Source organism: Lates calcarifer, linkage group LG24 (genome assembly GCF_001640805.2).
Source record: "Lates calcarifer isolate ASB-BC8 linkage group LG24, TLL_Latcal_v3, whole genome shotgun sequence".
Taxonomy (NCBI): Eukaryota; Metazoa; Chordata; class Actinopteri; family Centropomidae; genus Lates; species Lates calcarifer.
The window spans coordinates 2,810,965-2,838,542 of record NC_066856.1 but is presented as its reverse complement, the minus strand read 5'-3'; the positions used below and the strand labels follow the sequence as shown (position 1 = coordinate 2,838,542).

General features: G+C 44.6%; 1 protein-coding gene across 1 annotated transcript in view; it reads right to left on the bottom strand.

Moving 5' to 3' along the window:
* nrp1a (neuropilin 1a) overlaps positions 1-27,578 on the bottom strand; it is a 58,843-nt gene that overhangs the window by 10,651 nt on the left and 20,614 nt on the right. The window contains 7 exon segments of the mRNA XM_018698253.2: positions 414-745; positions 4,450-4,594; positions 6,655-6,810; positions 16,143-16,309; positions 18,974-19,129; positions 22,078-22,285; positions 22,287-22,306. Of these exon segments, the coding sequence (XP_018553769.1) occupies positions 414-745; positions 4,450-4,594; positions 6,655-6,810; positions 16,143-16,309; positions 18,974-19,129; positions 22,078-22,285; positions 22,287-22,306 (1,184 nt within the window).

The window sequence follows — 27,578 nt, the reverse complement described above, 5'->3', positions numbered from 1 at the left end:
AGAGACATGAGATGCTTATCCTAATGTGATTCAAAGCACCAGCTGAAATTGACTCAGAGCGACTGCTGAATGACTCAGAACTGCCAGGCGCAACGCTCTAGTGAAAATTGACTAAATGCGTCATAATAGGAATCGATGTTCTGATGTATCTGAGAGACATTTTTAGAGGCATATATTCAAATAATTTTCCACAACTCGGAAGGTAAACCTATCTTTTGGTTTGTGGTAGAAATCAAACCATCAATTCCAACCCATTCCCTTGAAAGAACTTATTAAGGATTCGTTGGTTCAGGTTATGCCTCTGATTTTGTTGCAGAATTGAACAAATATCCCTGTGAATTTGGACATCCTTAAGCATTGTGTGAGAGCGTTGTAGCACATGCTCAAGAAAAGAAAAAAAAAAGAACTCTCACCTTTGGCTTGTTCCCGTTAGTGTCTAACACCATCCTCCAGTCAGAGCCATTGTTGCTGTAGCCAAGTCGGAACTTCTTCATAAAGACTTTGTTCTCACGGTGCTTCCCTCCCTGGATGATTAACCCCTTTACGAGCTTCTCCTCACCAAGATCCACCTGCAACCATTCGTTGGTGAAGGGCTGGGGCTGTGGCAGCAGGGTCCACCCTGTCCTGCTGGTCAGCAGGCGAGCGTTCTCTGGTACCCAGCTCCGGTCTGTGTGGGAGGATGCAGTGATCTGGCTGTCGGTGATCAAGCCTGATACCATGCCCAGCATGCCTGAGCATGGGTACTCTGAAAGAAGAAAGGGAAAGCAAAAGGTGCTTAGCTTTTTGATACAAACTAATGAAAACCTGCAGAGATGATAGGTACATAGGCAGCTTGATGTTCAACATAATTTACCATGCCACAAGTTTAGTTTGGTGAGTTTGAGGTTCATATAGGGGAAACAGGAATAGTGAAAGTCAAAGTGAGTTGGACAATTCCCCAAACTCTTTGTGATGTTACTGTGATCTCTTGCTCTATTCTCTTTCTCCCTCTGTCTGCAGATCTCATGCATACTAATTCCTCTGCCTGAAGCGGTTGTCTCCAGGCAGCCAATTAAAACCCTCCTCTTGGTTGGTGCTTCCACCTCCTGCATTCGGGGAGCGCTTTTTCTTTTCATCTCCCTTATCCACCCCCTCCACCCTCTATAGACTCACATATACTCACACACAAAAACACATTCTCTTTGTGTTTTATCTGCTGCTGCACTCATCTCCCTTTTGCTCCACAGCTGTCAACATCTGTGGGACTTTGTCTTTTAACACCTCGTTGTTTCCTGTCCACATTTTCAAACTTTCTTCTCCTCCTTTTATTTTACTTCTCTGATCTTATCCTATCTCATCTCTCTATAAGTTTTAGCATCTTTAGATCCAGCGCCCATTTGTTTCTCATTTTTCCTCATCCTTTCTTCTTGTGACATCCCTTCATATTAAACAGAGGAACAGGATAACAACCTGTTGCTGCAGCTTGGAACAATTTGCATGCTTAAACCTGATTTTTTTTAAACCTTCACATGTTTTTGACTTTGTGGGGGGATATCCTGTGCAACTTCTGCTAAGTTGTTCTTGAGGTCCTACCTAATTAAATATTTCACTGCACTTAAAACTCTGTGCTGGCAACATCAGCCAGGACATCAGCCCAACAACCTGATAAAGATTTCTCATTAGCAAAGTACCAGTGTTTGAGCACCACTGCTAGTTTTTGTTTTTTAACCTGGGGGGTGGGTTAAACACAAAAACTGGCACTGGTGCTCAAACATTTGCATTTAGTCCATATAAAATAAAACTGTTAAAAATGTTAATTGAATTGAATTTGGACATTACATTTTCAAGGATTTATTACAGCCTTGGACTGCCAGACTGCTTTGACAGTAGGGAGTATAAATCTCAAGGTCTCAGTTGTATACCCTGTGAATTGTGCCAGGATTATTTTCATGAATAAAATAAAGTGACCACAATGACCAAAAAAGATGAATCCAATCTATTGATGCATGTATTTAAATTTGTTCATTCATTCATAGGTGTAACAGTAATAGGATAAATTGTTGATGGTATACTTTTAGTTTAGCTTTAGTGTCAATAAATCTTATGCACTTTTGAACACTTTGCACACTTTTTCAGTTTATGAAGCCAAGTTGAATTCACTGGAGTTTACAAGAGTTTCTCCAAGTTGGAATTACCACCAGAAGTCTGACACTTAGCAGCTTGTATTGGGGCTAAATTTTCCTTCTGTCTTTTCCTAGTTTTCCTCCAACAATCAATCCCAAGACACTGAGATAGGGACCTGAAGTAAGCAATAACATATTTACTATCTGGCTCTCACGGAGGGATAAATCTGGGCATTATTGCATCCTCTGTATTTGTGTGAGACAAAGTGAGCACTGTACTGCCGCAGGACTCGATAGCATAGCTGCATTTGGGAAAAGAGAGAGAAGATTTGGAGAACAAGGCTTCATTCAGACTTGTCTTTCTCTCTCTGGTTATCTAAAGCAGCTCCTATGCAGACCTGTGGGACCCTCTCGTCCTGCATTCTAGAAAATCAGAGCTCAAGGAACAAACGTTGGCGGTGCGGAAGCCTCTAAACTTCTTTCTTCCGTCTTTGGCCAAGATCTGTTTGGGAATGATCACAGGAGCTATCCTCTGGCAGAGCAAAGCTAAGGCACTGCACACTGACTATCTTTGAAGTGGGAGGATATGAGAGAAAGGTATATGTGTGTGATTGAGAGAGTGTTCTGTGTGTGACTGATCTGAGTTTAGGCACTTGGGTGAACTCCCCCGGTCATCTGGAGCTGTTAATCGACTTCAGCTGCAATCACAGAAGCTTCTGAGATGGCATGCACGCAATGACACACCCAGAGGAACAAATACATGTGTGTGTGTGTGTGTGTGTGTGTTTGTGGACTGCATGTGTGGAGATGTTGATCCATTTGGGTTTGGGTGGAGCATCAGTGGTTCATCACAGATATTTATACATCATAGCATATTTACAAACAACAGGGCGGTGGATCTTTTTATTAACGGGTAGCTGTTTGTATCAGCAGGGGCACGCGACCATGATGATTTAGGGTAAAAAAATTTTGCAACATTCTGGGGTTCAACTCCTCCGCCCCTCTGATACCTGAATCATTGTCTCGACATCTAAAAAAATGCACCTTTGATTTGTTTTATGTAGGTCTACACTGTTACTATGGCAGCACTTTTTAGGAATAGTAAAGAAACAGCACCAAAAAGCTCTTTATACTTCTTTCAACAAAAGTTTTCCATTAAAGTCCTGGTATTAGCGATTCATAACCCAAGGTAGAATGGAATGAGTCACTGAGTTTATGCAGCCCTCAAGAGCCTCACATTTTCTCTCTCTCTCCGACTGTGCTGCTACCATGCAGTCGAGCTGGCAGTGTCTTCAGAGCACCCAGGGGTGCTGACGTCATCTTGGAGGCCCTGTGGTGACTTCGATCCTGTGATGTGTTTACGCTCCGTGCAGCGGTCTGGTCGTGTGCCCGAAACACACGCCCCAGCTGTAACCCTGCTGTACACACAGTGCCCTCTGCCACTAAATGAGCAGATACACACATGTCATGCCTATCTACATAACTCCAACTCTCACAAACTTGATGACATTTGGCAGCCTACATCTAATCCAGAACCTAAATTTAATCCAAGGCTTAATCCTGAACTAATGACACTTATAAAAACCATTCTGTACTGTTCTGTCCTCTGTAAGATATACTCCTTACCCAAGTACAAAAGAACAAAACACACAGGCAAGCGCTAATTAACAGTCAATACACATGCTCATAAACCCATAGAGATGCAGACAGATGTGCTAAAACCATATGAAAGTGAGCCACACACACACACACCAGTCATTAAAATAACATCGACAAAAAAGCAAAGATGAGAGGAGCTTTGCCAAAATCAAAGCTCTGTAAGCAAAAGACAGACTGTGGCTAAAGATGAGGCTGAGACCAGATCAGCAGGAGGGATGGGACCATATAGAGCCCACCCAGCTCCGGCACTCTCTGCCTGCCAGCTGTTGGCTCCATTTATATTGAATGAGGTACATCTACTAAACACGGGGTAGCATAAATAGGTAATCCTCCTTCATGTGCCACCGCTCTATTATGCAGCAGCTTGCTTTAGCTTTAGAGGAGGACTATCACAGAAATAGAGCTTCATCTTACACCAGGCAGAAGTATGGTGTTTGTGCAACTGGGGCCAGGATGGAAAAACACCAACTATGCTACAACAAGAGGAGAGCTAAACCCACACTGAGACCATGTCCATAAATCATAAATTGAGTCAGTGGCATCATCTGGTTACTGCATTTGAAACTGTTCCATATTTAATTTGAGTGTAACCAGCATTACAGTTTGTTTTCCGTGGCAGGTGTAAGTAAAGATAGAGCTGTGTGTGTATGTATGCATGTGGATCAGCATTAGCCTCAGCAATACCAACCTGATATCTTACATCCATACACCTCGAAGCGCAGTGCGATGCCTGTTTCCCAGGTAACGGGACGGATCCGGATGAAGCGTGTCAGCGTGGGTTTGGGCAGCATCGTCTTGGCAACGTCTGTTGGGTTGGTGTTGCCTTGGAAAACCTGTGATAGAGGCAGAGGAAAAGCAAATTATTGACAGAACATGTTGAGTTGAGTTGCAGGGTGGAAATATGTGCGAGACCTTGGCCGCACAGAGAGCCAAGGCAGGGGAAGATTCACATTCATTTTAAACCAATGAGATTAATATCTAAAGCTGAGTGACCAGCCTTTGTCTGCATTCAGTCAAGATAGACATAGGACCTGGCATTAGAACTCTAAATGATACATTCAGAGGGACAATCTGTACTATACTGGTGCTATACTGTGTAACACAACCACTCTATATGAGACAAATATCACATAAAACAGTTTGAAAGTTGTTTTGATGACCGATAAATAGTTTCCTTGTCTCTCCTGAAATTTCCCCAGCACTTCCTCTTTCACCACATGCAGCAGTACAAACATACCACGGCTGTGACTGTGAAACCTGAGGCGGTATGTTTAACATTGACAAGATCTGATTGGCTCAAGATGTCCTTTCTCTGTCCTCTAGTTCCAGATCTGGTGGAGGTTTTACTGCAGTGTCTTGTTTAAAGGTCAGAGATGTCACTGTTCTCCCCTGGGGTCGGTTTACTAGCACCATACGAAGAGGCCGGCCACCCAGCAAAACAACTCCCCACAGTCCGTCACAGATCATTCTGGGTAATTGAATCACACCGGTGACCATACGACCTCCTGACCTCCCTGACAGAGTAGCTAAGGGGCAGTGAGGAATCCAACTGAGAGGAGCATGATGGACCAACAGAAAGATAGCTATTCAGCTAATATAGGATGACTAGGACACTACCAGGACTAACCCATCTATACAACCTGCCTGTTCCTCTGTAACCCCATCCCTGAGCAATACTTGGAATGCGCGTCACTATGGCATCCTGCAACAAAGTCTTCCACTCTCTTAAATGTCATACCGAGTCTCCTCTCCACTCACTAACTGTAAAGTGGCTTTTTTCAGAGCTGTGCTAAGACGCTAAACTGCAGGCTCAGCATGCAGCAAATGGTGCCCCTGCGCACAAAAGCACTTAAGAGTCCGGAAAAACACAGCCTGGGCTTACCGTGGCACCTTTAAGCCACCACTTTACAGAAGGGACTGTGTACTTTGGAGAGACCATAAAAGAATCAGGCCCAGGGGCATGTGTACACAGCAGCACAAACATGCTTGTTTGGATGCTCTGTTGCTGTTAAGAACTTTTTTTGTTCCACTTGTGGCCTTGCACTATTCCACCTAAAAACACCATGTGGTATTTACATGTCACACAATGTGAGGACTGCCGGGCACACACATGCCTCTCTGACCCTCTGGACACCCACAGTGGAGGCTGTATTTACCTCCAGATGGACAAAACCTGCTCTGTTTGACAGGGTGATCAGCAATCGATGGTTATAGCCTGTCACGCTCCAGTCAAGCATGCCATCCCTTCCGTCCTCCCTCTTCTTTCCCCTCATGGACCCACCTCTACCAGCTGCTCAAACATGACAGCCTCTCCTGTTTCTCTCTATCCATATCCCCTTTAACTCTTGTTTGTCAAGTCTTTTGTCATCCCTGCCTCTTTTACGACAAGTTGACAGGAGCCTGACATAAAACGGTGGCTACATTCTTCACAAGGTCCTCCTGCAGCTACTGCAATGCTGTATTAGCACCGCAGTCTGTGCTGTAAACACTGTTCACTCACACAGACGGTGGGTATATTACCATTCCAAGCAAAGTGTATAATTGCATGTTGGGAGACAGAGACTCAAGTACATATAGCTGGGTATTCCCCCTTTTGTTGAGCTCAAAGGCAACTTGGAGCAGACCACAATTCAAGTCAGCTGGCTGCTTTACTGAGATGGGATATTCCAAGTGCAGTTCATGTGCAGGGGTGGTTTTGATGACATAGTCAGTGGTCAGGCAAACACAAAAATAAACTATTTTCACTATCTAGTCTGCTCCAGCTGCAGAATCTAGAAAAGCTTTCAGAACAAGTAATTTAGCCTAATAAAGAGCCTTGAGATGTTGTCATTGGTCCACTGCTGCCTGAAATGAAGCTTTAATAAACAAACATTGAGGAGTTAGAGTTTCCTACCTTTTGTTTGGAGCCTTCCTTCAAAGTGATCCAGTCCTCTCCATTAGAGCTGACATCCACTTTGTAAGACTTGACAAAGTAAATCCTCCGGGTCTCCTGGGAAATAGCGCCCTGGGTACCGATGGCTGAGACGAACCGCAAGAATCCCAAATCCACCTGTGGCGGGCAACAAAAAAGACAACAAAACAACTGAGCAAACGCTGCTTAAAGTGACTTTGCATATCATCTGTTGTGAGAAAATTCCACAGTAGCTTTGAAAGTGCCAAGATTTTCCTTCTGTGTTTAGAAGGATGCTGACTAACTGGAGCAGATACAGCTGAACTGTAATGCTCTTTTCCTGTTCAAATGCATGAATAATTTTTGTAGAAAAGGCTTTCAATGCACAGTCTGTATTAATAATGTACTGACAAGCTGTAGAGTTAGAAATATAAACCCACTATTAGAATCACCTCTGGCCATAGTCTCATCAGCTGCTACCTGGAATTTAATAAACAGCAATGAAATGATATTCACATTAATGAAAGAGACACAGGATGACAACTTAATTTCCTGAGATGGGAGACAAGAGCTTATTGGATAAAAGTGAATGTTGAATAGAACGGGGTCTGCAATCACATTATCAAAATCGGCCAGGAGGAAAGAGAGATACAGACTGAATATCAAATATTGTGCTTTTTAAATATGCAGGGCTTTATAAAGTAATCATGAACTGCAGTACATTACTGGAGGGCTTTTATATTTTCACAAGGAGACAGCCAGAGGCGGTGGGGTCAGAGAAGCATGAGAGTGAGTGTCTGGGTGAATGTCTGTCCATAGTTCCATGTATATATTTTCATGTGTGTGTGTGTGCTGTACTCAGAGCTGATGCTGGACAGAGACAGTTATTGGTTTGCATCAGACCTGGTAAAGCAGCACAGCATCTGCCAACTATCATGCTCGTTCACAACCATAACGATCAATGCCAGGAAAGGGCTACACACACACACACTCTTTTATGTGTCACCCTGGCTTCTGTTTCTGTGGTTCAGACTTCAAACTGGCTTTTGGTCCGGTTAATCGTGCTGTCTGCTGCCTGTCTAACTTCACTGGGACTTGACTAGGAGTGTGGAGCAGAGATCAGTTATTGCTAGTTTTCGGACACACATGCAATTTTTCAGCCACCAGCAATAACAAATTGTCTCTCTCTGACCTCTGTGGAGGCTACTTAACCCCACCGTACCATCTCTTCATCCATAACTGAGGAGAAGAGCGGGTGCGCTATGAAACCGAAAGGCTTTAAAAGAATGTTAACTCCTCAGTGTATGAAGCAGTGCGCTTAATTTTAACAAGCGTTAACACCGTCTTTGACAGGCTGAGCTGACGTTAATGAGGAGTAATGGTGTTGCGTGCAGACGCCACAAAAACATGGGAGTGATGCAGGAAGCCGGGGCGTTGGTGGAACAGGTTTCCAAGATCGTGATGAGAGACGAAGCCTTTGATGTAGACATGAGATGGGCTTGGGCTCTGATGGATGGCGACCAGAGTCTTGAGCAGATTACTGAATCAACTCAGAGGAGACCATCGGTATGTGCATGTGCGAGGGTGTGTAAGAAAGAGCGACAACAGTGAAATCCTTTATGTGAGCGTGAGGAGACAGACACAGTAGCGTGCGCATATTTGAGAAAATCAAAGCCAGGGTGATCTGCCTCCAAAAATCTCGATACGGCTCCAGCATGTTAAAACCATACAGTCAGAGCCAGCTAGCTTTGTCTGCCAACCTTATATACAGTACTGTACCACACTTAATGACTCAGAGCAAAGAGCAGGAAAGGAACATCTGCATGCCACAGAACGCTGGTCATTCCTTGCTCCTCAAATTCACTTCCAGAAGTAAAAAGACATAAACAGATGGGAGCAATAAATGAGGTCCCTCCATGCTATTCCCTCACTGTCTCTTGGACTACTCAAAGGATTTGGATGGATGGAGACTAACAAAGAAGACAGTTTCATATAGAGACAGAATGCTTTTGTTCCTGTCTACAGGCTCACTGGGCTTATACAGTAAGTCCTAGATTTCTTTTGGGTCCACAAATAGAGACAAAATCAAATCCTGTGAGCTTCAGACGGTTCCCATTTAATAACGCAGGAGCTGAATTCCTCTCTGCTGGGTAAACGGTCATATGTGCCAGCACTGGATGGGGAAAGCACAGCGAATGGCAGCGAGGCCTGTGCTTACTTACATTAGCCGAGGCAGGTCTTTAACATCTGCCTTCAAATAGCCAGTCTGACTCGTATCCAATCTGGACCAATGGCAAAGTGGCTTACTAATAAGGCTTACCTAAAAAAGGTCTAATAGGAAGACTTGGCCTTGGGATGTTTTCTCTGAAAGGATCTCATTAGATGTAATGGAGAAGTGGTGCCTCTGGGAATGAAATGAGTGGCGGGGCTAATTGGGAACACTCATGGGTGCTCAGACTCAAACAATCTCAGGACATGAGTGTGCTGAAATATAGCTGATTTGAGGAGGGTTGGATTGATTATATGATTTCAATCAATATTCTGGGCCAAAAGGAAGGGGTAGTAACTCTTCTAGGTGTTCTCTGCTATTTAATGGGTGTGGTGAACAGCCCAGTTTTGAGGAGTTGAAAACTGAAGCATACTTTGATCACTTTGTGGTTCAGTAATCCCACAAACCAAAGAGATGCGGGGGGAAACTGAATTATTGTAATTATTGTAATTGTATGCAGCTTGAGTCCAAAAGGGGCATCAGGGTCACCTGTGACAAGAGCGGAAAAGATGCAAGTCAAAGGGATGGAGAGAGGAAAGATGAAGAGCTACACAGAGAGACATCAGAAAAGAGTGAAGAGGAAAAGGTTGGGAGGGGAAACAAGCCGCTGACAGTGATGTCTTGGAAGATGTGAAGGACAGAGGCATGGGGTCTCCTGTGAAGAAGTGCGCAGACTAGATCAATTTCACAGACACGGTCTGATAACAGGGCCTGAGTAATGAGCAAAGCATGATTTATTAATGGCTGCTTGTTAGAGGCAGAGCAACGAGGCCGAGGCTGCGCTAACAGACTGGGGTTACATGGGTCAGGGAGAGAGGACGGGCTGCCAGGATACTTGGATGTAAAGCACAGTCCATCCCACACCACAGAGACCACAGTAAAAACAAACAGGCCCAGATAATGATTACTAGTGGGACTCCTTTTAGCTCAGAGCTATGAACAGCACAAAATGACCTATATACATAAACCAATAACCAAAATTTAGAAATTGCACACAACGCACAGTGAATCTTGAGTAAATATATCACTCCCAGATGATAAATTATCAAGCCCTGAAAGGCTGAATCATGCTTAATGGGTGCTGTAATCACTGCATGGAAAGGTGTGCATTATGACTCCTAATCTAGCATCTATAGGGACATATTGCATTTTGAGACTTGCTGATTTAACAGAATGAAGATGGTGTCTGTTCCACATTCACCATATTGTTATTTTCCTATGAGAGTGTTTGGACTCAGGCCCACCTATAGACAAATGACACTATACATTCTGAGCATGTTGGTGCATAGTAACTCATATCTGTAGGGACACACACCCGCTCGGAGCCATAAACATGCCAGGCAGGGTAAGAAATCACCCAGACTTCTCAGAATCTTCCCATAAAGCTATGGCATGCTGATATGTGGGCAGAGCTTCAATGTGTTCTTGTCTCCCATGAGTTTTTCCTACTCCAGCACAGTCCAAAATATGTTTGACTCTCTGTATATGTGTGTGTGTGTGTGTGTTTTGGGTGTTCTCTACCTTCCCATTGTGAGGCAAACTGATGACTCAAAGTCCCTTGCCTCACAACAGCCAGTGTACACGGCTCTAGTCGTTTCACAGACTAATGAAACCAGAAAGGCAGAAAAAGAATTAGTCGTGCTCGGGCTTGTAACATCAGCCAGTTAAAGCCTGGTGTTCATGCAATTAGATCAACATACGGAAATCCACATCAGGCATTTGAATGAGGCGAATGCAGTATATGTGTGACAGACAATATATTCATGTATTTACAAGTGTTTGTACAAATATGAAGAGATCATTATCCAGCTATCCCTCAACAGTAGTGGCATTTGTGGGCGTAAATCATCAGGTCTATCTCTTACTCAGTGTATTGTCTCAGTGCTGTATGACTCAGATGTGCCACATGATATGTATTTGAGGCTACAGCCTAGTCATTGTTGTGTGGGTGCAGCAAGGAGACATGCGGTTTATAAGGCCGGAGGGTGGGGGTTGGGGGGTGGGGAGAGTGGAGGGGTGGTGCTCAAGAAACAGCAAAGGCTCAAAAGCTCTATCTCTTGCTGCTTGATTGCCTTATAATTGAGTTGCCAAGAAGTTGTATGCAGCAATCCGTACTCTGGGAGAAGTTTACCAAATACTTTCTTTTAAATCCATTTCTCTGCTTCCCCAACAGAGGGGGAAAAAAAATCGCTTCCCATCTGTGTGTGTGTGTGTGTGTATATGTGTGTGTGTGTGTGGGCTGCTGGCTGAATAACCAAGGCCTCTGGGGAATGAGTTTATTCGTTTTCCCTCACCAAAAACAACAACAAGAGAAATGCCGAGGGTGAGAGAGGAGGGAGCGCTCCTCTGTGTTTCAAAGTCAAAGAGCAGCTGGTAGACATAGACAGAGGCTCCCGCCCCGGAAACAACCTCTGGAAATGCTTTATGAATCGCTAAGGATGTTACAGTCAGAAGATAGCCTGGAATCATCCTGGGTGTTCAAGTAGATGCAAAGCCTCTAGTCATCTGTTTTTGTTTTGTTTTTTTTTTTGTTTTTTGCATACAAAATCTGATTAAAATGTCCTTTGCATGGTAATGAGAGAAAGCTGACATACATACAGCTACTTTACTATGCAGCTACAGAGACATGTTTCCAGCCCCAGATGCAGTATTTCTAAACCACCTTTGAGCAATCAGTTCACTAATTTCACCTACAGCACTATGGTGTTGGTAGCAGAAGGTTTTTGGAGTAGCTCCATTACCTGAAAGTGTAATTAATTCTCCTTTCATGAAAATTGTATTACTCTAATGCTGCAGGACCTATGAGCTCCACTCACGACCTTCCATTTATCACAATACTCACCTGACAGAATTACAGTTTATTTTTAGCCCCCAACACCTCTTTGGTGGCATTAAATTATGCATATCTTCCCATGCGCTGATCATCTGTTTTCCTGACAAAGAGGGATGTATGGGTCGGACGACAGCTATTATAGAATAAAAAGTTGTCTGGTTTGTGCTCAGGCTTGCATATGTATTGTTGCATGATTAAAGGTTTCAGTCCCGGCTGTAAGAGGAAGGATTTTTAACAGTCTGGTTTTAATGTTTCCTTCCGTGTGAATCATCGTAAAGACTTTAACTCCAGGATCATTCCCATCCTTGCCACACACACATGACTAATGCTCTGAGTAATGATTATGAAACCAAGAATCGGCGATCAGGACGGAAAAGAGGGCGACCTGAAAGTATGTCACGTCTGGAAGCTGCTTGATGATCCTCTCCCAGGATATGCAGCTGAAGATGACCGTTTAGTGATGACAACTGAGCACGAGGCTTTCAGGCATTTTCCTTGTCTGCAGTGCAGACACTGGAAATGACACTGATTACGACTGAGCTGAGTTTTTGTCTCTAGGTACTTATGCAGCACTGTTTCATTTCATTACATCATGCCATCCCTCATGTTTCGATTTCTAGTCCCACTTTTGGGCTACTCCACTCAAGTATGGGTCTCTATCCTCTCATTGATTTTCCAATTGAGAGTGAGGCCTGGGAGCAGCGAAGCACAGACAGCATCCATTGTTTCCATTTGTACGGCACAATGATGATCTCACTGACTGCTGCATGCCAGACTCCGCTCCTCAGTTCTTGCTAGACTTCATCAACTGAGAAGCTGCTGTTAATTACCAGTCCATATTCTAATTACTCATCACTCGGCACGGCGGTAAGCTCTGGACTGGGGACAAAAGTGAAGAGAGAGACAATGGCAGTGAAGGAGGCATTTCTGTAACTCATTGACCTGGGGTAATTGAAAGCACGTTTAGATGAGAGGGAAAACAGGATATGGCAGAGCGTGCTGGTTTAGCATCTGATCTTCGCCTCTCCACTTGGGACGGCAGAAAAGATAAACTCGACGGCGGCCAGAGTGGTGTTTTCATCGAGGAAGTGTGCAATTAGTGGTTGTTTGGTTGGTCAGGCGGTGGAAGTCAACCTGTTATCTTTGCTAAGTGGCCCAGGTTTCACAGTGCTGTTTGCCTTATGGCTTAACAGGAGGAAATATGGTCAAAGCAACATGCTGCCCCCCCCCTTCTCCCAGTGTTTTAAACCCCCTGTGACAAGTTCCTCTGCAAATGATTGACTTTACCTTGAGATTAGTATCAGATGCAGGAGATGAAGGAACATAATGCATAAAACACACTGATATGCTTCTTATGTTTATGCTTTCATCTACCAGAAAGGCAAGATTAAAGCATTTCTCATATAAAGAGTAAAGGGGCTCACTATCTCCTCTCATCATTAAACAATTAAGGTTATCAGAGACATATAGCGGCTGATAAATACTTAAATACTGATGAAGTAGTCAGGGATAATGCATCCTGGCAAGAAAAATTGAAAATAATAGCAGGAGCCATTGCAGCTAAAGCATAGAAATATAGAGCAAAAATTAACTCAAGCTCATGAGGATAAAGAACCTTAACCTAGTCCTGGTCTATGGGATATCATGTACTGTATATTGCCATTATGAGATGCTCAATAAAGAGGCTTTCAGGTATTGACAGTTGGGTTCTCTCCAAGACAGTGTAAATTATTCATGTTGTGTGTATGTGCGATCAATGGAGGCTGCCTGACTGAGGTCCAGTCTTGTTTTTATGGGATCATTCAGGTGCTGCGGTGACTCTCGGTGACTGTCAGATCCTTCCACAGACATATTTGACAAAGCCTTTCCACACTATGTCAGCATCTTAGCAATTTCCCCCCGTCACGGTCCCCGAGGAACCGTAAGTTTTCAGGCCGTGACACGCCAATCTGAGAACATAAACCTTCTCCTTAGAGATGAATGTCTTGTGCAGATCCAGGTATTTCCTCGCAAACGTTATGTGTCACTAAGGTTTTCCTTGTGGAACCAGCCTGAGTTTATAAAGTAATGATCAGTGCATAAACTGGGTAGTCTGGGGGTGTACCCTCATTTATCTTTGCTGCAACCTGCTGCAGGGACCCCACTGTCCTCTTATACTTCAAAGAAAGCCATGGCTCACAAAGCCAGATAATATGCACAAATCTCCCTCCACCTTGATGTAGATCTGTAGACCTGAATTTTCAAGTGGAATGAGGAAAACAAAGACAGGCGACGGGAGCGAAAAGGAACAGATCTGAAAGGAACACGGAAAAAAAAAAGAAAAAAGAAATCCTGTTCTGAAGGATTATTGCCTCCCTCCTCAAGCCACAAACCCCCTCAAAGGACATATGTCCATCTCTGTGTACACCAAAGGGCTGATTAATGACCTGGCTAACCCAGCACTCAATGCTGAACCACACCACACCAATCTAATTACCCAGAGAAGAGTGCACAGACTCTAGTATCTTGCCCTCCTCTTTTCCATGCATCAGAATGAGGCAGCATTAAAATGGATGGCAAATCTGGATTATGTTCAGCAAAAAAGAAGAAAAAGCAGAGTGAAGGAAAATGCCCAGGAATCAAAAGGCCGCCTGTCATGAATAATAAAACTGTCTGCCTCAAACTGCAGTCAGGGAATGATAATGAAATAAATAATGAATTGATTACTATGCATCTAACAGCGCACTGAGATGATTTGTACGTGCCGTGAGGGGGCCTGAGCTTGTTGCAGCACCGCGGACAGGCTTGATGAAAGAGGAATGAAGAATTGAACTCTTTTAATACCACTTGTGATAATTGGGCTTTTGCTAAGAGTGCTCTGCACAAGTGCATCACACTCCTTAGAAAACATAAATTACGTGGCAACCACAGACTTGGCTCTTTCGCTGCGTTTGAAATTAGAAATTAGAAGAGCCTCATTCAGTGTTGTGATCTGATTAGTATTGGGAAATGAGCATGCCCATTAGAGCACATCCCCTTCAAAATCCAGATTTTATTACCAAATCAAATCCTCAATATGATCAATACCAAGGAGCAGAGAGAGTCTTTGAGTGGCAACAAATCATTGTGATCACTTGTAATTTCCGCTGACAAAAAGGCAAACTAGTAGTAGCCTTCAAGTCTATGCTAATGTATCATATACATATCTGACTATGAACAATGGACTTTCCTTTCAGAGAGACAAATGCTCTAATGCAAGAGTCTAACTGTAGGGGGGAGTAAGGGAAGCCATGTTTCTTCCTGATCCACTCAGACGCGTGCTGGGTTCCTCTGCAGGACAATATGGACCCTGCCAGACCTTCCTACTCACCCACAAAGCCAAGAACGTACACATGGACACACACAAGCATTGGCGAATACATGCGAACTCGCACACATACACACTCACACACTGATTAAATTAGTCTGAAGGAGCAACAGGGGCCCCCGGGACAATATTTTCATTGCAATAATAAAGGAAAAGCTTGCTTATGGCCCTCCCCAAGCAAATATTTGGCTTTGGGTCAGCTCTATTTTTCATCCCCTGAGGAATATGCTGGGGCCAAACTTTTCAGCGATGGAGCAAAAAAACTGTAGAAAAACAGTAGAAAAAGAAAAACAGTCTGGGCATTTACAAGGCCTGGAGGCTTTCTGTTAATAAATCAAACATGCTCCAAATGCATCTAGGTAGTGCTGTCACTGGGGGGTTTATGCTGTGAGTGGACTTAGGATATGTGACTTATCCCCATCTGAGGATGGAAGAACTAAATCCTTAATCTTTCCACATAAAGTTTCCCTGGTGGGTGATGATCGCTTTGTGCAGATAAGCCTTCAGACAGAAAAATATGACACAGCCTGTTTGTGTGTCTGAGGGTGTGTGTGTGGCTAGGCAGGATGCCTGGACTAAATCCCAGAATCCCTGGAGGTGGACTCTGTTATCACAGAGAGGGAAAGTTATCAGGTATGACAGGAAGACAGAGAGAGGAGAGACACAGACAGATAGGTAGACAGTGACAGAGAGAGTGGACAAAGGCAATTTTTGTGAGGCGTGGACTCAACCACCCAGAGGTCCATCAGGACGGCTGACATTCATCATCGAAATTGTTGGGTCTCATCAAAGTGTTATGGGGGAGCCACACCTCCAGAGACTGAAGGACAAACACAGAACACTCCTAGCTGTGTTCAAGCAGGCAGCAGTCACTTCTAATACCGTATACACAGTCACTTTGTGACTCACCTCCAAAAACATACTGCAGGCTGCTGCTATATGACTGTGCAGGTACTCTCTACCTCTCCATTATAGCGGCTGAAACCTCCTTTAAAGCAATTATCTCTGGCAGTTGCATTAAAAAATGTGAAATAATGTGGTACCTGTATCCACTCTTTGTTTGAGTCTTCTGCTGGTGTCCATGCATTTTCATAGTAGTTGAGCCTGGACCGCTCTGGGGACCAGCTGGGGTTGTACTGGGATGAGGCCATGATTTGGTCTGATGTTATCTCTCCAGATTCCATTCCCAAAGGGTCGCTACAGTCAAAGTCTGAGAAGAAGTGGGGGAGGATAGAGGAGAGAGGAAAAGGATGAAAAAGGAGAGAGTAAAAGATGTTTAGTTGAATTCTGAGCACTGAAAACACCAGAATGTACCCAGCATGTGCTTTCAGTGTCCCCCAGATTCAGAGCTCGTCTCTGGGGAGGAGGACACCACACGACAGGCACTCAGCGCTGCTGGATGGAAAAGAACAGCACATCAGCGACGCCTCAGTAAATCCTTTCTGTTTCTCTCTCTCTGGTTTTTAATGGAAGCAGGACGGAAGTGTTCCGCATTAAGACGTAAAAATGTCTTCATAAAACATTCAGTGTGGGCTAAGTTTACGCCAGTATTAGGCGTTAAAGTGACTTTCACTCCAGTTATTTCTTCCACTGACTGGATCTGTTTCCTTCACCTCCCTGTGGGCAATTTATCTTTTTTGCACACGGTGACTATTTTCCCCAACTTGGTCTCCTGGGGGAGTTTAGGTGCGTTTAGTATCTGTATTTGGGGGCCATATATCACATTCAATGGTCCAACTACCCATGGTAGGAGGTGGCTTCCCTTGTTTGTGTTGACATGGGACAGCCGTTTTGAGGCATCCTGGGCTCCATGGCTAAAGACTCAGCTGGGTCAGCTTGGGGTCAGCCTCTCTGTCCCCTGGAGGTCAGACATGCTGACAGCATTATGGACAGAGCTGCCACAACGATTGGAACGAACGATATGACCTTTTGATCTGGGCAGGATTCATATAATGTCACCCCAACAACACAGAGGTATGTGAAGGAACATTTTCACACATTGGTGGACAGTTCTCCTACTTAACATTTATTTACTTCTTTCGTGACTGAGTTGGTCATAAAGCACATTGAGTGTTTCAAACTGTTAACCCCTCAGTCATGCAAGGCTACCCCTGCCACAAACATACGGTTCTTTTCCCAAAAATGTAGTCACGCGCTTGTGTGTATATGGACACACACACACACTCAGAGGGCACAGGATGAGGAGCAGTGTGGAACTGCTACGTGGCTGCTGCCTATGAGCTAACACAGATGGTCTCCCCATCTGCCACACTGCGAACACACCTCAGTCACTAGGTCAGCGTGTGTGTTTGTGCTTTACAGTGTCAGCGTGCGCATATGTATGTGCTCACGCACGAGCCTATCGGAGTCTTTGTGTGAGGCTGAGAAAACTGTCTCGCACCTCTCCACTCTCATCGTCGGCTCTCTTTGAGAAGACTGCCTGTTCTTGTCAAACTTTTGTACGCAGACCCGCATCGTCTAGATTACTGGATCGTGATCAACAAAAACACAATCAGGCATTTGTTTATAGCAAAGGATGATATCTGATCGTGCGAATTACCGACCAAAGTGGGGTTGATAGCCGAGAAGATAGTGAGGGAGGATGGAAGGGTGAGGAGGGTGATTGCAGGGAGTGAAACCAAGAGAAACAGGATAAGAAAAACAAAAGACAAGGCCTTCCTTTCATCACCTTATCATCTCTCAACAGTAGCTCTCAGCTAGAGTGTACCCTTCCCCTTGCCACGCAGAAGCGAGAAAATCCACCGTGTATTATGCATAAGGGGATTATGAATGATTCAAGTGGTACAAGTCTGGGAAAGCACAGACAAAGTTTGGAGTTTTTTTTTTTCTATCTTGGATACCTCTCAGCTGGTGATGTAAGACCAAGTAACTCATGTAAATTAAGGTATTTACTGATCATGGGTCAGATATTTCACCATGCCGCTTCATGCTGAATGTGAAAAGTTGATTTGCGTAATCTGATCCTAGACGTGTGATTAAAGCAACTCAAGTAACTCCGAAGAAACTTAGGAGAAATGACATCAACAGGCATCGCCGTGCTTATGAGTGTGAGGCGGGGTTGTTTCGTTTGTTGTGTGTGTGTGTGTGCACACAGTGTCTGTCTTCCCTTTGGGCAAGACAAAATCCTCTTTGGAGATGATTAGTAGATTTGCTGAATGTCATCCATCTCTATTGCTATTCAAAGACTGACTATGTGTGTGTGTCTGGGGTGGTCTAGCCTCTGGACAGATTTATGACTCCTACCAGTGCTCGTCTTCCTTAATGAAATGTTTAGCTGGAGCGTTTTGCAAAATGGGGTGGGAGGTCGAGCCCCATGACGACGCTGCCGCATGTAAGAAAAGACAAAAAAAAAATCCTGGGGGTTGTGTGTCAGTGTGCGTCCAGGGTGGTTACTGGTGGGAAGGCTGCCTTTTGGAGCCTGTCGAGGCCCACAGAGTGTAAACGAAGGTCTTGTAAACTGCAGGAGGTGGACTTACAGCCTGTAACGCATTTCCCAAATGAAGAAGCAAGAAGTGTTTATTTAATAACTCTTAAGCTGTGTTAAATGAGTGGGAACTTGTCACAATAGGACTGTTTGTAGCCTCTGCTGCAGACAACATCTGCTTCTTACTTTTGGTAATATTCCTCTGGTGGTAACTTTATTGCCCTCTAGCTCCTATTCAACCACCCACTTTCAATTCAGGATCCTTCAATCCAAATTTTCTTCCACTGAACAAACCTCTGACAAAACTAATTTCATTTTGATTTCTATCTCAATTATACAGATATTTTTTCTGTGTTCTTTGGCTTCCTCTGCTTCTGCCTCCCTAACAATCCCATCTGTCTGATTTTCAGTGCTTTTTTGCTGGCTCACCCTCTGGAACAGTCCTCTCCACAACGGTGAAGTTGGCAGAGAAGCCTTCCTTAGCGATGGCGCTGTCAGTGTTGATTGTTAGTGCCAGGATGCCTGTGTAGGAGATGATCCTGCCTGGAGTGTTCTGCCCACAGTACCTCCCGATGTATGGACCGACTGGAGGGAGAAGGAAGACAAAAGCACAAACGTTGTTACTCTGGTTAGACTTGGGTTAGCTTAATATTTGTTTGTTTGACCACAGCCATGTCACACATGGGTTTTACTACCATTTCCCCCCTGCAGAGGTGTGAAAGCTAGTGTGTCAGTGAGGTATGGCACCGTCTGCATTTTTTTACTTGACCCCATAACAATGCGTGAGAAGAGACTCCCAGCATTCCATGTCTGCTTGCTGATTGCACACCAGAAGAGAAAAATGGAAGAGGGACCTGTGGTGTGGACAGGTCATGGTCTCTGTCTATTTGATGGCTGTAAATACTTCAGACCTCCAATCTTTCTGTACCCAGCCTTGTTTTTTCATTCTTGTGCAGACTTGGAACAGACACAGCCACGACTGAGTGAGTTTTGTGAAGGAGACCAAACAAGTAAAGACTGGGCAGAGACAATAGGGGGGCATATAAAGACAGAGAGCAATAAAAACACAAGAGGGACACGTTCCACTGAGCAGTCTGAGCAGAATGGGGAAACAGGAGGGATGAAAAAAGGGGGGTGTGAGGGAGGGGGGGACATTCGGGGGACAGAGAGAGAGGTAGGGAAATATCAGGAAAGAGTGATGTGGTAACGAGGGAGAGCAAGAGAGCACAATGACCTTGCCCTGTGCCTCTGATGTGTGCTATGATCCATGCACATTTGTGAGTGTGTGTTCCTGTTGGTGTGCAGGGACCTGCAGCTTATCTGTGATTAGTAATGCTGTGATCAGCGGCGAGTGACAGTCCTGCCTCCCTGCGGCCTCCTGTCATCCAAAACATGCCTCTTCCAGCCTCTTCCAGCCCAACATGAAAGGTAAAGTCCAGGCCACAGGGAGTTATGGGGCAGAGGTTTGATGGCTCAGATTAATCTTCATAACCCAGGTGTGTGTGAAAATCTGTGTGCTTTTAAACCCCGCTAAGGCCTGAGCTGAACAAAAAAAAAAAAAAAAAAAGTCATCTCCCGGATTATCTGCATGACTCCCCAGTACTATGAAATTTTAAAGAACCTGCCTGCCTCTCTGGTCTTCAGGGAATAGTGGTGTGGGAGTGGAGGTTCCTCTTCCACAGCGACTGAGTGAGGTGTGCTTTGAGAGGTGTGGGTACAGGGAGGTGTGACTCCCTCGATGCTTCACAGAGGCCTGCATTTGCCCAGACATCTCCCACCTCTGCACACCCTGAGGGCTAGCATGACTCCAACCTTCTGTGCTAATGTACTATCGATCCAGCAGGCACCATGGGATCTGCCTGGCAAAAGCCAACACACTATTTTCCTCCCATGGCTTATTTTTATACAAGGCTGTCTGTCACACACAACAACACTTGAAGGGTGTGATGCCATGTCAGTCCGAAGTGGTGGTGTCCAGTTTCTGCCCTGAATAGGCGTACTGTTGCAAAAAAAAAAAAAGAGGCCCTGGTGCATCTGAGTCTGGGTGGTTCGTTTTTTACTTTCCCCTGAAGCAACTGAGAAATCTCAGAATTTTATTAAGTCGGAAGTAGCACAGGAAATGTTTCATTTCACAACCCCTGAGATGCTTTTTTGTAAGAATACGTATTTAAAGGTGATAATAATGTGAGATTTTCTCTGCTCTCCACACTTTAATCAACGCGAATCTTGAAAATTAAAAATGTCTCACCTCCAGGGAAGAACATACAAATGAGTTACAGAAATACTTTGTGGAGTCAAAGGTCAACTGCGCACAGTTCAAATCTACAGAGATGTGAGCTCAGAGAATATTGAACTTTAAGTAAACTCACTTGAAAAGGCGCAGAGATTTACACTTCAATCTTATCACTTGGAACGCCAGAGCAGAGAACACTGATGTGTGTGCACCGGGTCGAACGCTACCAGATAAAATTCTTTCAGTTTTCAGCCAGTGATGGGTGAGAAAAGCTTTCATCTTGTCTGCACCCTGCGTTGGAATAGCTAGGAGAAAAACTGAAAACTTCAAGAGGTGATTTCGCTCGCTGAGTTCAAAGCCTCGTCTCGGGCAATGGAAGCATTGCTTTGAACACTGCTCGCCCTCTCTTACTCCCTCTCTCACCTGCTGATTTTTCAGATGGATTTGAGAATGCTATTTTAAGGCAATATTTTATTGCATGTCTGAATCTACCGTTGCTCATCCCTGTGACCAGGGGATGCTGGCTCTTATCAGGACCAAGGTGGTACAGTTCAAATTCAATGAGCATGTTTTTCCCCTCCAATGGGAAACACAAGGAAACTTCCAAAGGAAATTCCTCATTTCCTGCAAGACCGTATTTTGTTCTCCATCCATCAGGCGCACAGAGGTGACAACCTAAATATCATAACTTACATTTGGACCTTAAATTCCCAAATGCACTGACACTAACAGAACCTCAGACACAATGCAGCCTGTGACAGGAAAAAAGGAAAGGCGAGAGGCTGTCGTAACCAGGAAGTGTTTGGCATTGAGTGATGACAAAGCATTACGCTCGTGACGATAGACTGCTGGACCCCTGCCAAGTCTGGTAAAGGCAGTTAGCCCACTGGCCCAGATAATGCCATCATATTATCTATTCTTTTCTGTTCATTTCCTCTGGAAAAGCAGTGAGAAATGAAGTTGAAACCCACCACTCCCCCTACCCACCCTCTTTCCTTCCCCATCACAGGATAGCAGGTTTCTAAGCACATTTTTCCATCTTTCCTATAATACCATTGGAGTTATGTTTGCTAATGTTTGTATGTTTGCCTCCTCACATTACCAGTCATACCAGACCAAGTAAGGATGAAGCATCAAAAGCCCTGAGTGTATTCAGCTAACAAAGGGTGGATTTTGTTGCTCATGAATTTTTCCATTTGTAGAAGAGAGATTGTTTCATTTCCTCTTTCATAAGATGCACGATCTTGGTTTAAACTGCAGTTAAGACAGAACATAGTCTTTACTGGCATTGCGTGCTCACCTCCAGGGAAGCCGTCCCAAATCTCCAGTCTGTCGTAGCGGCAGAACACACCAGTAGGGGGCGTCGGGTCAGGCTCCAGCTCAAAGCTCTCGAACTCCAAAGTGATCTCAGACATCTTTGGGGCAAAGATCATGAAAGTGCAGTCCAGGTTGTTGGGGTACTTCTCTGGGAAACCAGGTGACTTTATGACACCGCTGTTGGATGAGAAAGTTTCTGGAGCATTCAGGACCTGCAGGAAGGATGAAGAGGAAATGAGATGGGAGGTGAGAAGATGAGACAAAACAGGGACAAAGGAAGGGGTGGGGACGGCTATTTTGAATGACTCTTGGTTAAGTGATCTGTTTCAGGTGGCTTTGTGTGGCAGGGATTGAGACGCTCTGCCTCCCAGCTGGTCTATTGAGTGGAGGACAGTTTATGGCCCATGGATGTGAGACCACCTTGATGGTTTCTTCTATTTACTAGAGGCTACATCTGGGTCTGAACTCCAATCACTGTGCCTGTTTTGTGCCTGTCCCCCCTCTCTTTTCACAAATGTCATACTGTTTCATCACTGTGTGTATATGTGTGTGTGTGTGTGTGTGTGTGTTAAATCTGGAACTCCTGGAACATCTGGACTGTGAGTGTAAACATTAGTGAAAGGCCTCAATCACCAGAATTGGGGAACGATGAATAAACAGCTTGATTCATCACTGCAAAAACCTCTCTCTCTCTCTCTCTCTCTCTCTCTCTCTCACACACACACACACACACACCCCCATCAGGACACGTCTGTGAAACATATGAGAAGTGCTCAGGCAAAATTACAGTGTCAGTGATGGAAGGCGAGGGCAATGACTGCACATACATCAACACACACATGCACACTTAAACACACAATTTTACACAAGAGAGTCAAAATATTTATTCACAGCTCCCCGGAGAGCTGCCTTTCAGCTGATGAGGAGCATTAACACATTTCTCATGTTAGCCACTTGTCAGAGCACCATGAGCACAAGATTATGATTTGAGAATGAGTGACACATGATAAAAAAATGATGCTAGCAGCTGCAGGGAGATTTATAAGAGGGACAGAAAGAGACATTAAGACATGTTCACCATGCTGGCTCAAGCACTAGTCCAGAGTGTTACCAAGCCTGGCTTGACACAAACACACATTCAATATCAGGAAAAAAAAAATAGAGAACTGTCATACAGGGCAATTATTTGGAGCCATTAGTGGAAGAATTGTGCCCAAGATAACGTCATTTTCATGCTAGTCTGACAGCTGGCGCTAAAATTGCAGGGAGTTATCGCTAGATAGAGCTTCTGTACTACAGTCATTGCAGCTTAAATGAATGTGGCAAACTGCTTTTTCCACTGTCATTCAAGTATCTTGCTGGGCCCCTAATTCAAGACCATCAGGCCCACTTCAGCCTGTCCACCAGTGGAGTGAGTGAGGGGAGCGGGAGCCATGTTGATTTTCTTTCTCCCCAAGTTGAAAGCCACGGCACGCAGCGTTTTGACTCTAAAGAGAGTTGACATTTAGCACAGCAGCTAAAGTGTGGCTTTCGAGAACAGTGGGCACCATTAATTTCACAGCTTCACCATGTATTTACCCCTGGAAGATAGAGAGATTTTGCTGAGAGAGAGAGCGTTCCCCGGGATGAGAGGGTTGATAGATGCTGCAGTTCGGCACTTTACCTCGCCATATTTGGGAGAAATGTCAGACAATTTTGGGGGGAAAAAAGCTATAGATGCAAGCTACTTCTTTGAAAAAGGCAACCATGGTCCCTGAGTGCTCTAGACAGCTACAGCGTCCACAGTGCAGTTCAGGTCAGTGTGCTGAATTTCCTGTGGATATTGGCTCATAACTCCACTCTCCATCCATTTCATCAGCCCCAACCATGACCCTTATCTCAGCTCAGCAGTTGACCAGAACAGATTTTCTTGGGAAATTGTTCACTCTTCACTCACCTGTGAAAATCCAAGCACAAGACTGGATTTAGTGACTGCAATTGTGAAATACAGGATAGGGCTAAAAATATAGGTACTTTTTTTTAGTTTAGTTTACATTTCTCACCCTCACCGTTATGTCTCCGTCTCTATGTTCTTTGCTCATGACTGAGATCTAGCCAAGGACAGACTCCACTATTGTAAACGTTTGCGTGTCTGCATTTATATCCCCCAAGAAAAGACCTGAGTACAAAATAGAGTGGAAAGAGGAGTCAGAGCTCTCTGGTCAGTCCCACGGGCACGATAATCATCCAACAGATCTCTTTTATCTACTGTCTCCACACGGGAGGGCTTTCGTCCCCAGCTCCCCTCGCTACACTCAGGATGCTTTGTGCTGATGTCTGTGTGAGAGGCATTCAGTGATAGCAGTCACGCTTTTCCCTGGCAGCGTCTGTACGTATAGCATGTGTGCATGCATCTTTGTTGACAAGGAGCTTCAGGAGACAAATATATCCTGTTGTCAGCCAAACGCTAACTCCTTGCCCCTCACTCACTCTCTGTCTCTCCCTTGTTTTATCGCTGCAGTTGTTGGTGCCTCTCCTGGCGGATTTATCGCCTCCACAGCAACCACAAAGAAAAAAGCAGGGTTTTTAAATAGGAAACAGAAAGGGTTTTGTAAATATGACAGGTTTGACTTAGGTAAATTAATTTCACAATTAACCCCCACGTTTGAACGCTAGTTTGGCCAAAGTGTACCCAGTGGTCCAACCACTGCTTTTAAACAGCTGAATTTACGACAGGAAACGAGAAGAGAGAAAAAGAAGTAACCTTGAATGCTCAACATTTACCGCCAACCTCCAACCAGGCGCTCCAACGTTTACTGCCAGCAGTAATGGATTCTTTTAACTCTCGTTTATGTTGAGCCCTTCTCCTCTGGCTGCAGGAGTAAACAAATGTCAGTCCCACTCGCTCGCTGACTGATTAGAGTTTGTTTAACAGGACAAGTTGTAGCCAGCAAAATGATATTTAATGGAGATCTAATTTCAATCGTAGCAAGTGTTAGAGATTTATAATAAATCTTAAATAAATATGGTTTCAGCATTAAGAGAGCAGGGCGCCTTTCAACTGTTAGTCTTCCTGATGACTTGTCCTCTATGTCTCTATTAAGCTGCTGCTCTAAGTGCTGAGAGCAGACCAGAGACTGGGCGTTAATCATTAGAACAACACTGCGCCAAGGACCAGGCGTTAAATGTGACAGCCTCTCGCAATTTTCATTTTTAAATCTGTCTCTCTCTGCCTTTCCTCATACTCCCTCTTTATTTCCATCTATTCATCCCTCTCTCTCCCTGGTCAGGGTTATTAGAGGCTGGTGCCACTGGGACTGAAGGTGTTGTTCTTGGACTGCTAAGTAAATCACCACTGTTTATGTTCCATGTTGCTCTCTGGCTGATCATTAGCCCAGATCAGTCCCCTCTACCCCCAGCATTTACCCCATTTACGACACCGCCCCCCCCTCCCCCTTCACTCTGTCCTCATGCCACACTGACAGAGCGATTGATTGCTAGTAGAGAATTAACTCTTTCAACACTAAATTTAACATTAACCTGAAGCCTGTGGAGCGTCAGTCATTGAAACAGATGGAAAGGCAGGTTTACACTTACACACACACACACACACACACGTCCTGAGGTCACTACACAGCCGACATGGTATTTAGTGCGTTAACTGTGCCTGTAACGTCACTTCCCCCCACCCCCACCCCCCTCCAATGAGGGATGACACAGTGCTGATGGGGGGGGTGGGGGTGGGGGGGTTGTCAGGGGCAGGGAGGGTTGCAGTCTCACTCTGGCTCCCATTAAAGAGATTTGTTGTCTTAGGTTTCCATGAGGGCTGCGTGTGTGTGTGATGACAGTACGTCTCCATGCCAGATGTGACCTATGCCATCAGGGTGTGCCGTCCATGAAAGCAGAACGTACCTTCTATTAGGCCCCACCCAAAACACACACACACGCACCTTGAAAGTGTTTTCACAGGTGTGTGCACAGAGTAAATGTGCCTGCATCCTGATGACATAATAAACAAGGTGAAAGATGGTGTTTTTTAGTGTGAAGAGAAACATGATAGGCCTCCCTCCAACAGTCATTCTGCTGAGTAATTGTAAGGAGATGAACATGAGCTTGTGTGTATGTGTGTGTGTGTGTGTGTGTGTGTGTCTGTGCAAGTGGGAGGGAGGGGGCTATCAGTGCCCCTATCTCTGCCTCCTCGCCCACTTCAATGGGCCCTCAGCCAGCCTTGATGTGGTTCTAAGCAAAATGCAGGGCTGTTAAAAGAAAACATATGTGTGTGCATGATTATACATAAGAGGATGAAACGTGAGTATTTTAAGTGAAATCCTGTCAGATGACAGGATAAATAGAATAACCAGGATTTCAGTGGAGGGTAACCCACCTCAGCTGAGTTTATCCAACTTTTGTTTTTGTGCTCACTGGTTGTTATTAAAAATATTTTATCTCACTTTTTAATCCACCATTTTATTACTGTCTGGAAGTGGAAGGCCTCCATGAAGACATAAAGAAACACAACTGGCTGACTAATCTTCTCCCCTCAGTTCAAATATTCCTCACTCTGACTTATCCCTCTTCTCTATCTCTTTCTCTCCTGCCATCTCACTCTTCCTGTCTCTTGCCAGACTTCAGCCAGTGGAGCGAGGCTGCCAATTTGCAGGCTATAAAATAAATAGCCCGCGCTAATTAAGATGGTTGGATGGGATTGAGGAGTGGAGAGGGGTAGAGACTGATGTGGAAGTGGCCATAGAGAGCCGCAAAACAACCTGTTCTCTTCCAATTAGACACTTTGCAAGCTACGGCTGATGAAAGCCAGGGCTACGAATGCCAGCATGTTGAAGTGTGTGTGGCAGTGTATTTACATAGTTTACAGCTTAAGTAGGTAAACCTGCACATGTAAACACTGGCATTTGATCCCTGATTTGAGTGTGTCTTTACGTACAGTGTGTTTGCTTTGTGTGTATATATATTTATCTTCCATGTGACCTCTGCTTGCGTTAACCCCGGGATGAAAGGCAGCACCGGTCCCTGAGGTTGACTTCCAGTGATCTCCAGGCCTATCATCACAGTGATAAACAGCCTGCATTTTTTGCATTTCCCTTCATTGGCATGCATAAGCACGAGTCTCCCATTCCTCCATCCGTTATCAGAGCATCTGTGTATCATCATTAACGTTACATGTGTTAGCCAACACAATGTTTTCCCAACTAATACCCTGAACTGCTATCAGCTTGTATCTCTGTCTGCCTCCTCTCTCTGTTGATAAGCTGTAGCAAAAGAAGAAAAAGAAGCAAAAAACTTCTGTCCTGGGTTTAATCTATAGCAAAACCCTGCAGCCCCCCCTAGCCCTGATTTCCCTTTGGATTCCATCAGCAGAAAAGATTCTCATCTAGCTTCAACTCTCTAGCCCTGACTTTCTATCTGCTATCCACACTTACATCCATATTTCTTGCTAGATGCGTATTTCCTCATATCTCAGCTCTACGCGTGTGTTCAGCAGTTTCT